Below are 14,154 nucleotides of genomic sequence, written 5' to 3'. Positions count from 1 at the left end.
CTGCAGCGCGAACTCCAACCAGAAAATAATTCTACTTATTCTGTTTTGGCTTGTCTACCCTCTCCTTATGTTTTTCTCTTTACCAACGATTCTGGAAAACTTAATGTACATATGACTTTCACTGGTGGACCCAATGTAGTGACTTGTGAACAATGCATGCTCTCATCTTGTTTAAACCCTCAATATAATGTTTGCTCCTTTGTAGTGTTACAATGTCCACCTTATGTTATGATGTAACCACTTATTTATATGATAATTATTGGTCTTGCTGTATTACAACAGCTTCAGGATTTAATGCAATCGCGACAATTTGTGGGCTTACTTATTTTAGGAATATCAGCTTTAATAGCAGCAATTGCTTCTGTTACTGTGGCAGCAATATCATTGACTCAACAAGTGCATACTGCCCAATATGTTGATACCATGTCTAAAAATGTTTCACTAACTGTAGCAACACAGAAGCTTATAGATAGGAAATTAGAGATGAGAGTAGATGCCTTGGAAGAGGCAATAATGCATATTGGGACTGAGTTACAGGCTTTAAAAGTGAAAATGGCTCTGTCATGCCACGCTGATTACCAGTGGACATGCGTGACATCTTTAAAGGTAAACGAGACAGATTATGAATGGGAAAAAATCAAAAATCATATCTCAGGTGTTTGGAACAGCTCTGACATTGGCCTGGACTTAGGAAAATTTCATAATCAAATACAGACCCTGGAACACTCTAGACTGGATTTTACCGCCGCTGGAGCAGCTAATGACTTATTTCACACCTTCTCTAACTTTATTTCTGGAAAAAACATTCTGTCTAATATCTTTAGATCTAATTTTGCTTCTCATAATCATTCTTCTTTGTATTGTCAGGATTCTTTGGCAGAACATTCAGAAGCTTGCGACTGAGCTGCATTTGGCTGTTTTAACAAATAAAAAAGGGGGAGATGCTGGGAGCCGGCATATTGTATATTGAGTGCATATTGCATATTGAGTGCAGCACTTTCCACAGCATCATCTTTCAGGATCTGGAATAGCTCAACTGGAATTCTATCACTGCCGGGAGCCAGCGTGAGGAACTCTGCCCATGACAAAGGTCATGAGGAAGGAGGCTCGGCATACGAAAAGGCGGATCGAGCCTCAGGACTCCCCCTGGAAATTCTCAAGCATCTCTGCCTACTTTCTGCTTTGTGCTTTCACCTACACCTCTGACTTTATGGGGGGCTGTCCCCCACTACCTCTCTCTGAAAAAAGAGAGTTAGCTTACAGCTCCAGTTAATAATTCCTGGGTGTGACAGTGTTTTCAACCTACAAACTCCTTTGGAAATCCTCTAGCCTGCCGGAATAGGTTTTTCCGGCCACATGTGATTGTTCAGAGCCTCCCAACTGTGAGAGGGAGGAGATGTTCTAAACTGTCTAAACACAGATTCCTTTGAGTAGTTAAAAGATTGATTAGAAATTGTATTGGTGAAGGGTTTTTCACTTATTGGGCCAATGTTTGCTGCTAAGTCTCCATACTCCTTACCTACTGTGTCCTTGGCAGTGTATTGATTGATATAATGGGTGTATAGAAATGTAAGTAGTAGCCTCAATGTTTGTAACCTGGGACCCTTGAGTTAATTCTTTTCTTGACTGAGCCCACCTCACCTTTGCCCTATAGGAATGCAGCTTTGTCCAATGCTTTTTTGGAGGCTGGTGCCTGACTTTGGAAAAATCACCTTTAGAGAAAGATAAGATTCTTAAAATGTTAACAGGCCTCCAGGCCAGAAGATGATGTAATTCACCTGAACTTTTGCATATGATAAGTTTGAAAGCCTGGCTTTGATTAGGACTGCTGTCCTTGCATGACTCCACCCCTTCCCCCATTATCCTCTATGCACAACTTAAGGTATAAAAACTACTTTGAAAAATAAAGTGCGGGCCTTGTTCACCGAAACTTGGTCTCCCCATGTCGCTCTCTCTCTCAAATTCTGGCTAAGTCTCCATCTGGAGTGAGGAACCCGCCATGCTTGCTAATTATGCCTGGGCTTCTAAGATCCGACCGGGGAGGCCTCAGTGTCTCCTCTCCTTCGGGAGAACAGAAGGACGCCTGCGGCCTACGTAAGAGGTGCAAACTTCTTGTCTTGAAGTTTTATTGGTCTCCCGGGTAAACCAAGCTACTCAGCCTCTTTTCTCCACTAAATTTTCCTACTGAGCTATCCTCATCCTATTACTCTTTACATCTTTGATAAAATATTTAAATAAACAGGTTGCCTATGCCGTCTCTCCTTCAAATACCCTGGATCAGCCGGGGCTGGACCCCGGCAGAAAAGGTCTGTTTTCATTCCAATCCCAAAGAAAGGCAATGTCAAAGAATGTTCAAACTACCGCACAATTGCACTCATCTCACATGCTAGCAAAGTAATGCTCAAAATCCTTCAAGATCAGCTTCAGCAGTATGTGAACCGAGAACCTCTAAACATACAAACTGGATTTAGAAAAGGCAGAGGAACTAGAGATCAAATTGCCAACATCCATTGGATCGCAGGAAAATCAAGGGAATTCCAGAAAAACATCTACTTCTGCTTCATTGACTACACTAAAGCCTTTGAGTGTGGACCACAACAAACTGTGGAAAATTCTTAAAAAGAAGGAGTACCAGATCACCTTACTTGCTTCCTGAGAAACCTGTATGCCGGTCAATAAGCAAGAGTTAGAACCGGACAAGGAACAATGGACTGGTTCAAAATTGGGAAAGAAGTATTTCAAGGCTGTATACTGTCACCCTGCTTACTTAACTTATACACAGAGTACATCATGTGAAATGCTGGGCTAGATGAATCACAAGCTGGAATCAAGATCAACAAGCTCAGATAAGCAGATGACACCATTCTAATGGCAGAAAGCAAAGAGGAACTAAAGAACCTCTTGATGAAGGTGAAAGAGGAAAGTGAAAAAGCTGGCTTAAAATGCAACATTCAAAAAACTAAGATCATGAGTTTGAGCAAACTCCAGCAGATGGTGAAGGACAGGAAAGCCTGGTGTGCTACAATCCTTGTGGTCACAGAGTCAGACAATAGAAACCTACAGATCTAGATGGCTTCAATGATGAATTTTCTTAAACACTTAAGGAAAAACAATACCTACACAAACTTACATGAACTCAGAAAGTTAGAAGAGAACACTTCTTAACTCACTTGACTAATCTGGTTTTTAATCAGATGGTCAGTACTACCCCTAATAGCAAAACCAGATGAAGACTAAAAAAGTGATACAAATGAACTTATTTACAAAACAGAAATGGACTCAGACACAGGAAACAAATTTGTTTACCAGAAAGTATAGCAGGGGTGGGGGGTAAGAGTTAGGGATAATTTAGGAGTTTGGGATTAACATATACACACTGCTCTGTATAAAATAAATAAACCACAAGGACCTATTATATAGCATAGGGAACTAACTATATTCAATGTCTTGTAACAACCTATAATGGAAAAGAATCTGAAAAAGAATACACATATATACACACACACAACTGAATCACTTTGCTACACACCTGAAGCTAGTTATACAAACACATACAGGTGAAGACATCACAAAAAAACCTAAAACCAGTATCTCTTATGAACAGATATAAAAATCCTTAATAATTCAGTTCAGTTCAGTTCAGTTGCTCAGTCATGTCCGACTCTTTGCGACCCCATGAATTGCAGCACACCAGGCCTCCCTGTCCATCACCAACTCCCGGAGTTCACTCAGACTCACATCCATCGAGTCAGTGATGCCATCCAGCCATCTCATCCTCTGTCGTCCCCTTTTCCTCCTGCCCCCAATCCCTCCCAGCATCAGAGTCTTTTCCAATGAGTCAACTCTTCGCATGAGGTGGCCAAAGTACTGAGTTTCAGCTTTAGCATCATTCCTTCCAAAGAACACGGCTCTAATAAATCAAATCCATCAAAATCAAGTTTTAGTATAAGTGTTGCTAAAGCGAGCACAAATCCAGGAAAATATAAAAATTATAATACATCAAAAAATAAGTGAGGTTATCTGAAGAGCCAGACTGGCTTAACATTAAAAAAATTAATAAATGTAATCAAGTGTATTTATACTATGAAGGAAAATATGTAAATCTCATATTAAAAAAGGTTAACAAAGTTTAATACTCAGTTTTGATTTTTTTTAACTCTCAGCAAACTAGGAAGAAAATGGAATTTCCTTAACCAGATAAAGAGCATCTGTAAAACTTAATAATAAAAGACTGAGGACGTCCCTGGAAATCCAGCAGTGAAGATTCAGCCCTTTCACTGCAACAGAACTAAGATCCCACATGCTCTGTGGTGTAGTCAAAAACACAATAATAATAATAGTAGAGGACTGAATATTGTTCCCCTATGATGGACAACAAGGAAAGACTGTCCTCTCTCACATCTTCTACTCAACACTGTATTCGAGGTGCTGGCCATACGTCCAATAGAAAGACAAATACCGTATGACATCACTTACATGTGGAAACACATGATACAAACGAATTTATTTACAAAACAAAGAAACTCACAGACATAGAACACAAACTTATGATTACCGAAGGGTAAAAAGGATTAGTGAGAGAGAAATCAGGAGCTTGGCATTAACAGATACAAACTATATATAAAATAGCTAAACAACAAGGTCCTACTATATCACACCTATATTCAATATCCTACAACAAACCGTAAGGGAAAAGAATATGAAAGAGTATGTGTATGATGTATGTGTAAGTGAATCACTTTGTTATATACCAGAAACTAACAAAACATTGTAAATCAACTATACTTCAATAAACAATTTAAAAAATGAGAGACCACCAAATGTTAAACCTAAACTCTTCACACATCATTAGTGGTAGGAAGAGGCACAACCACACCTGAAATAGTTTTAACAGTTTTCTATAAAATTAAACCTACATCTGCACTTGATTCAACAATTATACCAAGTACCTGCTCAAGAGGAACAAAAACATACTTAACCCAAAGATTTCTATACAAATGATTAAAATAGGTTCATTTACAATACACTAGAAACCACTTAAAGAGTTGAACTAAACACATTTTGGTACAGTCATGCAAAGGAGTATGCTTAACAATAAAAAGAAATGAACTACTGTAACACACATCAACATGAATGAAGCTCAAGAACGTTCCACTGAACAACAAAAAAAATAAAAGCCACAAAGACTATATCCTGGGGTCTTCTCAGAGGTAAACATTCCGTGCTTTCACTGCAGGGGGCATGGGTTCAATTACTGGTCAGGGAACTAAGATGGCACATGCTGCATGGCACAACCAAACAACAACAACAAAAAGACTATATGCTGCATAACTCCATTTATATGAAACTCTAGCAAAGGGAAATCCAACAGTAACAGCAGATAAGTGGTTGGCTGGAATCACTGGTAGGAGATGAGATGGCAGGAAGTGGAAGTGGCTGCAAAGATGCACAAAGGAATTTTTTCGGCTAATGGAAATGTTCTACATCTTGTTTTTGATGGTTGTTGCACAGCTGTATATGTCTTATGTCTGTCAAAACTCAAAGCATATTCTTAAAATATGCTTTATATTTTAAGCATTATGCTTTATATTATATGTGCATTACATACTTTGTAAGTTGTAACTCAATAAAGTTGATTTTTAAAATAAAATGGAAAAAATCTATCAAAAAATTTTAAGTTTACATTCGCCTAACCCATGTATCATACTGTTCATGGGGTTCTCAAGGCAAGAATACTGAAGTGGTTTGCCATTCCCTTCTCCAGTGGACCACATTCTGTCAGACCTCTCCACCATGACCCGCCTGTCTTGGGTGGCCCCACACGGCATGGCTTAGTTTCATTGAGTTAGACAAGGTTGTGGTCCGTGTGATCAGATTGGCTAGTTTTCTGTGATTATGGTTTCAGTGTGTCTGCCCTCTGATGCCCTCTTGCAACACCTACCTAGAGTATTGCCAAGAGAAAGCACTGGTCATAGCAAACACCCTCTTCCAACAACACAAGAGAAGACTCTACACATGGACATCACCAGATGGTCAACACCAAAATCAGACTGATTATATTCTATGCAGCCAAAGATGGAGAAGCTCTATACAGTCAGCAAAAACAAGACCGGGAGCTGACTGTGGCTCAGATCATGAACTCCTTATTGCCAAATTCAGACCTAAATTGAAGAAAGTAGGGAAAACCACTAGACCATTCAGGTATGACCTAAATCAAATCCCTTATGATTATACAGTGGAAGTGAGAAATAGATTTAAGGGACTAGATCTGATAGATAGAGTGCCTGATGAACTATGGATGGAGGAGACAGGGATCAAGACCATCTCCATGGGAAAGAAATGCGAAAAAGCAAAATGGCTGTCTGAGGAAGCCTTACGAATAGCTGTGAAAAGAAGGGAAGCGAAAAGCAAAGGAGAAAAGGAAAGATATAAGCATCTGAATGCAGAGTTCCAAAGAATAGCAAGGACAGATAAGAAAGCCTTCCTCAGCAATCGGTGCAAAGAAATAGAGGAAAACAACAGAATGGGAAAGACTAGAGATCTCTTCAAGAAAATTAGAAATACCAAGGGAACATTTCATGCAAAGATGGGCTCGATAAAGGACAGAAATGGTATGGACCTAACAGAAGCAGAAGACATTAAGAAGAGGTTGCAAGAATACACAGAAGAACTGTACAAAAAAGACCTTCACGACCCACATAATCATGATGGTGTGATCATTCACCTAGAGCCAGATATCCTGGAATGTGAAGTCAAGTGGGCCTTACAAAGCATCACTACAAACAAAGCTAGTGGAGATGATGGAATTTCAGTTGAGCTATTTCAAACCCTGAAAGATGAGGCTGAAGGAGCCAGAAATTTGGGAATACAGGACCACCTGAAAAGGTCCTGCCTCTTGAATGCTCAAACTAAACCTATAAAGTAATACTCAAAATTCAGTTCAGTGAAAGAACTTCAGATGTTCAAACTGGTTTTAGAAAAACTGGCAAACTGCCAACATCTGAACAACAGACTGGTTCCAAATAAACTGGACAAGGAGATGGGAATATGGACCACCTGAACAAGAAACCTATATGCTGTATAATGTCACCCTGGAACAACAGACTTAAACTTATTGTCACCCTGCTTATTAAACTTATATGCAGAGTACATCATGAGAAACGCTGGGCTGGAAGAAGCACAAGCTGGAATCAAGATTGCCAGGAGAAATATCATAACCTCAGATATGCAGATGACACCACCCTTATGGCAGAAAGTGAAGAAGAACTAAAAAGCCTCTTGATGAAAGTGAAAGTGGAGAGTGAAAAAGTTGGCTTAAAGCTCAACATTCAGAAAACGAAGATCATGGCAACTGGTCCCATCACTTCATGGGAAATAGATGGAGAAACAGTGGAAACAGTGTCAGACTTTATTTTTGGGGGCTCCAAAATCACTGCAGATGGTGACTGCAGCCATGAAATTAAAGACGCTTACTCCTTGGAAGGAAAGTTATGACCAACCTAGATAGCATATTCAAAAGCAGAGACATTACTTTGCCAACAAAGGTCCGTCTAGTCAAGGCTATGGTTTTCCCAGTGGTCATGTATGGATGTGAGAGTTGGACTGTGAAGAAAGCTGAGCGCCAAAGAATTGATGCTTTTGAACTGTGGTGTTGGAGAAGACTCTTGAGAGTCCCTTGGACTGCAAGGAGATCCAACCAGTCCATTCTAAAGGAGATCAGTCCTGGGTGTTCTTTGGAAGGAATGATGCTAAAGCTGAAACTCCAATACTTTGGCCACCTCATGCGAAGAGCTGACTCACTGGAAAAGACCCTGATGCTGGGAAAGATTGGGGGCAGGAGGAGAAGGGGACGACAGAGGATTAGATGGCTGGATGGCATCACCGAATCGATGGACATGAGTTTGAGTGGACTCTGGGAGTTAGTGATGGACAGGGAGGCCTGGCGTGCTGTGATTCATGGGGTCGCAAAGAGTCGGTCACGACTGAGCAACTGAACTGAACTGAACCCATGTATTCCAATTCTAAGAATTTATCCGAAAATGTACCCCAAAGAAACTGTCAGCCAAAAACAGAAAGATGTATTTACAAAAATGTTCATTATAGCATTATTTAATATAAATAGTTTCCTTTAGTGGTCCATCGCAGGAGATTGATGAAATAAGTTAGGGTACATACACAGACTAGGATCTTTACAGCACCTAAAGGCACCAGTTAGATTTATATATATTGACCCAAAACATGTTGTTAAATCAAAAAGATAGGGAGGTCCATGGTTGCCTAGTGGCTAGGATTCCGGACTCTCACTGCTATGGCCCTGGTTCCATCCCTGGTCAAGGAAAGTGAGATACCAAAAGCCATGTACAGCCAACAAAAAAAAAAAAACAAACCCAAAAAGGTAATTAGAAAACAGTGTGTGTAACAATTTAAATAAATATACATAATACATACATATGTAAATTTTTTAAAATGTATGAGCCAACTGTATACCAAGAGAGGTCATCTCTTTCTTATAAGGAAGAAAATGCTAAGACCACTCCTATTTTAGAGATGAAGAAATTCTCATCAGAGATGTCAGATAAGTGTCAGAGGAGTCAAAATAAGACTGAGAGCCACACGGTCTTTCAGGAAACCACTGATATCTCAATGAACAGGTATACATTCTTCAAAGTCACCAGAAAGGAACTTTCCTCAGTCGGAAAAATAAAAGAGTACCAGTGGAAAATGCCTGCATGGTTTTATGGTCATCTGCTTATCAGTCTAAATTCAGTAAAACTTTCTTCAGTAATAGGTGGATAATGGTTCCTTATTTACTGTTTTATGCTGTGCTTACTTCCCTGCTGTTATCAAGATCTGATTTAAAAGCAGGAAGACGACATGTCAGCGTGGAGTCTCCCTGAGAGCAGGAAGGAAGTACTTGGGACTGATTAAGGCCAGCATGATACACATAGTGGCCAATCTCATTCCAGCTGAGTTAAAGTAATCATTCCAATATTTATTCCTTTTCAGCCCATGCCAGGAAACGAAAGAAAAGTGAAAAACATTCACACATATAGAGAGAGAGAAAGAAAAAGGCCAATTTATTACAATCTGCTTGTCACATACCAGGTATTTGTAATATTTCAAAAAATAAATAGTCATTGAGCTTCAATAAGTGGTGTTTACAAGGTAAAACAATTCCAAAACTTACCAGCACGACCCCCACAAAATTTATCCAAACTGTACTGAAACTTCAATATTCCTGATCTTCTCCTACCCTACCCTCCACTCCCACTGAGAATAAATCCTCTTGCTATGAAATTTTAAGAGGAAAAAAGATACTCTGGTGGTTGACTAATGACAATTAGTAATATTCTGATGGCTTTCTAATCATATATATGTATGCATGGATACACACATATGTATAGTATTTGAGTACTGAACTTATAGATGTACCTTTGTTCAAGCACACAAATGCTAAGAAACTTTGAGATTATATGGTTCTGTACTGTCTGCTCACATCTGCCCAGTCTCTATCTTCTTATCATATTAAATAATCAAGTTGATGAACTGTCACCCCAGTCCCACAAAAGTACTTGGATTCTAATACTTCTATATCTGGATACCTATATCTCACTCTATCCTAATACCTAAGACCCAGCTCGAGCAATATGGACAAGATGAAAAAAGGAAAGGAAAAAGAAGAAAGGATCTTACAAAAATGCTCACCAAATCATTTTCTCTGACCTTGCCCACAACTATCAAATAGAGGGCTTATCTACTCTGAATACTCCAAGTAATACTTTTAACCTAACCAGTCATAAAAATATCAGGAATAGCAGTTACCTTTTATCAAATGTTTCTTTTGTATCCAGCACCATGCTGAGTACTATATGTCATCTCATCTAATCCTTCCTACAACTCTCCAAAGCAGGCTGTAAAAATCTGGAGAGGTTCACTTGTTCAAGTCTATACAGATTGAAGAACCCAGAATCAGATGTAGGTCCATCTGTTTCAAGAACGAAAAAAAATCCTAACCACTATTCTATTTTATCCACATGCTTTTATTCCTCTCTTTACTACAAGATTGAGAAAACACAGTATGGACACCCATATGCAAAAAAATGAACCTCGACCTAAACCTTACAACTTAAACAAATACAAAAATTAACTAGATCACAGATCTAAGTGTAAAAAAGCAAAGCCATAAAAATTCTAAGAGAAAACCTTTGTGACTTGGGGCTATGCAAAAAGTTCTTAGACATGACATTAAAAGTTCAATCCATAAAAGAAGAATTAATAAATTGAACTTCATCAAAATTTAAAACTTTTGCTCTATAAAAGTCACTGATAAGAGGATGAAGAGATAAGCTACAGCCTGGGAAAAAATATTTGGAAATCACATATCCTTGAAAGGACTTGTATGTATAACATTTACAAAAGAACTCTCAAAACTCAGCAGTAAGAAAACAGTTTTAAGTTGTGCATAAGAAGTGAACATGGGCTTCCCTTGTGATTAAGAATCCACCTTGCCTGGTCCAAGAAGATCCCACAGCTACTGAGTCCATGTGCTGCAACTTCTGAAGCCCACACACCTCGAGCTTGTGCTCCACAAGAGAAGCCACGACAATGAGAAGCCCACACGCTGCAACAAAGGGCGGCCCCTGCTCACCACAACCAGAGAAAGCCTACATGAGCAACGAAGACCCACCACAATCAAAAACAAATAAAAATACAAATCTTAAAAAAAAAAGTCAACACCTCTCCAAAGCAGATATAAGAATGGTTAAAAAACACACAATAAAAAGATGTTCAACACCATTAGCCATTAAAGAAATGCAAATTAAAACCACCATAACATTTCACTACACACCACACTCATTAGAATGGCTAAAATGAAACTGCCAACACCACCAAATACTGGTAAGTATGCAGAACAGCTGGAATTCTCTTATGCTGCTGATGGGAGTGTAAGGTAATAAAGGCACTCTGAAAAACAGTTTGGTAGTTTCTTATGAAGTTAAAAATACACCTAGTGCAGGTGCTGCGAGCATGGTCCGGAGAAGACCTTCAGCGGTGCCCTGGCGGAGTGGACAGGCCCCTCCTGGTGCAGCGGACGGGCCCTCCGGTTGGAAATATGTGTAACACGCCGACTTACTGTGACCTAGGAAAGGCTGCCAAAGATGTCTTCAACAAAGGATATGGATTTGGCATGGTCAAAATAGATATGAGAACCAAGTCATGTAGTGGAATGGAATTTTCTACTTCTGGTCATGCTTACACTGATACAGGGAAAGCATCAGGCAACCTAGAGACCAAATACAAGATCTGTAACTATGGACTGACCTTCACCCAGAAGTGGAACACAGACAACACTCTTGGGACAGAAATCTCTTGGGAGAATAAGTTGGCCGAAGGGTTGAAACTGACTCAATATCGTATTTGTACTGAACACAGGAAAAGAATGGGGAATTGAAGGCTTCATATTAACGGGATTGTTTCAGTCTTGGCAGTAATGTTGATATAGATTTTTCAGGACCAACCATCTATGGCTGGGCTGTTTTGGCCTTTGAAGGTTGGCCTGAGTTTTGACACAGCCAAATCCAAACTGTCACAGAATAATTTCGCCATGGGTTACAAGGCCGCAGACTTCCATCTGCACACTCAGGTGAATGATAGCACTGAGTTTGGAGGGTTGATCTACCAGAAAGTGAATGTGAAGATTGAAATGTCGATAAACCTCGAGTGGACAGCCGGCAGTAACAACACCCGCCTAGCCATCGCTGCTAAGTACAAGCTGGACTGCAGAACTTCTCTCTCTGCTAAAGTAAACAATGCCAGCCTGACTGGACTAGGTTACACTCAGACCCTTCGACCAGGAGTGAAACTGACTCTGTCAGCTCTAATCGATGGAAAGAACTTCAATGCAGGAGGGCACAAGGTTGGTCTGGGATTTGAACTAGAAGCTTAATGTGGTTTTGAATAAAGCATCAGCTTTGTCCCTGGAGGTGAAGAGAAATGAACCCACTATATTTTGGCCTTAAAATTCTTCTGTGAAATTCAAAAGTGTGAACGTTTTATTCTTCCAAAGAATTGTACTCCTCCCCACACTGAAACTTAGATACTGAGTCCATCCTAAGGGAGGTGCTTGAAGGCATGCCCGGAAGTGGTCACGTTCTTGCCCTGTTTCAGTTCAGTTCCACAGTGTTATTTTCTTTTTTTTTTTTGAAAATTAATCGAGATATTTAATAGACAGTGCAAACCATAATTTCATCTGAATATAAATGTATGCACATGTTTCCAATGGGTTATCTATCAGTTATCACAAACAGCAACAAGGACCTTAGAGCTATGTTAGAAAAATGTATAGCTGGAATTTAACTCAAACAATCTCACACACTCTCAAGAGAACACCATCCATTTCAAATCAGTGTCACAAACTCCAGAAAGACCAGGGGGGTGGGAGTGAGGAGTGGGCCAGGGTGGGGAACACAGGGGCCAGTACACAGGTGATGGACAGAAATACAGCTCTCGAGGAAACCAAAATAGATGCATTATTACAGCTAAGGACAAGGAAAAGCCTATGGCTTTTAAAAAACGACTCTTCTGCCAGTACCATACACGTCTTACAAAGAGATGTGCGACAAGTCAGCTGACTTAAAAAGACAGAGGCTACATTTTCAGGTCATTCTGACTGCAAATGGTCGACCCTTGCCATTGAGGTTCAGCAGTGGAGTTAGCGTAGTCCAGAAGCTCAATGTTGGATTTGCAAATACAGTTTATTTTACAGAAATTCAACATTATAAACAGCAGGCACCTCCCCCACCCCACCCCCCCCCCCCACCTGTCCCGCTGGGTGCAGACCATGCTATGCGGAGTGAGCAGTGATGCGGCCCTACTGCTTTGGAGGGAGATTTGAGAGCGATGGAACCTGCCTGCACCACATCCGGCCTGCCCCGCACACGCACGCGCCTGCCCGCTGCGCAGGCCACCAGAGTCTGTCTGGGCTCAGCCCGCACTGGACCGGTTAAATGGTTCCAGCCCAGGTCTCTAATTCCTTCATGTCCTCGTCTTCCTCTTCCTTCTTCTTGGCGGGTTTTGATGGTAGGGATATAGAGGGAACACTCGGTAGAGGGACTGTTTCCGGTCCACTGATTTCCAGCAAATTCTTGTCTAGTTCCTCCTGTTCTAGTTCTTCTAATTCTGCCATGAGCTCATCCTCGTCAAACTCTTCTCCAAACCCTACGGGTTTTGAAATAGCTGTTGAAATCTCTTCTGCAAGTTCCTGCTGGTCAGCAATGTCCTGCATTAACTCATCAACTTTGTCGATGTCCATGTTGTCGTGGGCAGCCTTCATGGCCTTGGCGGCATAGCCCATGTTCTTGAGCACCTCGGTGTTGGTGTTGGCATTCTCCAGGGCCTCTCGCTGGAACTCGATTGTTGACAGCGTGCCGTCGATCTGCGCCAGCTGCTTTTCATACCTCTTCTTGCGCTTCAGGGCCTGGAGTGCCGCGCGCTTGTTTTTAGTGCCGTGCTTCTTGGCAGCCGTCAGCTCCTGCTCGATCTTCTTCTCCAGGAATTCCTGCTTCTTACTTAGCATCTCCTCTGTGTCCCGAAGCCTCTGGATGGCCTCCTGGGGGGTCGGGCCGCCCTTGCCGGCCTTACCCCCTCCAGCCCCGAACAGCTTCCCGAACACCGACATGGTTGCTGCTAGCCGCGCGGGCCTACGCTCGGCTCGGGCGCCCGCTCCTCTCCCCGCCGCTCCCTGCCGTCGCAGGCCTCTCCTCCACCTCCGCCCCGCCCACAGTGTTATTTTCAAAGTGTTCCTCAGCGACAGTGTAGTGTCATGTTCAAAGGAGATGACCTGACCCTCCAGTTGTCCATCACGTCCTGCATGTCCCACACCACTTTTTCATGACCTTGCAATATATTGGTCTCTGTATGGTAGTAGAATCTTTGGTTTTGCATCAGAGTAAAATAAAATAAACCCATCACATTTGGAACATAAAAAAAAAAAAAAAAATACCTACCATAGATCCCAGCAATCCCACTCCTGGGTACTTAAGGAAATGAAAACTATGTTCACATAAAAACCTTTACACAAATGTTTATAGTAGTTCTACTTATAATTACCAAAAACTGGAAACAAATCAATGAAAGAGGATAATCTACTGAAAC

General features: G+C 41.0%; 2 protein-coding genes and 1 pseudogene across 6 annotated transcripts in view; 1 reads left to right on the top strand and 2 right to left on the bottom strand.

The window, feature by feature from the left end:
• ASCC1 (activating signal cointegrator 1 complex subunit 1) overlaps positions 1-14,154 on the bottom strand; it is a 114,820-nt gene that overhangs the window by 87,511 nt on the left and 13,155 nt on the right. The window lies entirely within an intron of this gene.
• Positions 11,036-12,070, top strand: LOC102286431 (voltage-dependent anion-selective channel protein 3 pseudogene; annotated as a pseudogene).
• Positions 12,809-13,700, bottom strand: LOC138986130 (charged multivesicular body protein 4b). The gene has a single exon (XM_070364913.1). The coding sequence runs from the start codon at positions 13,676-13,678 to the stop codon at positions 13,004-13,006; it is 675 nt and encodes a 224-aa protein (XP_070221014.1). The 5' UTR covers positions 13,679-13,700; the 3' UTR covers positions 12,809-13,003.

This window comes from Bos mutus, chromosome 28 (assembly GCF_027580195.1).
Source record: "Bos mutus isolate GX-2022 chromosome 28, NWIPB_WYAK_1.1, whole genome shotgun sequence".
NCBI lineage: Eukaryota > Metazoa > Chordata > Mammalia > Artiodactyla > Bovidae > Bos > Bos mutus.
This window is presented reverse-complemented; position numbering and strand designations above follow the sequence as displayed.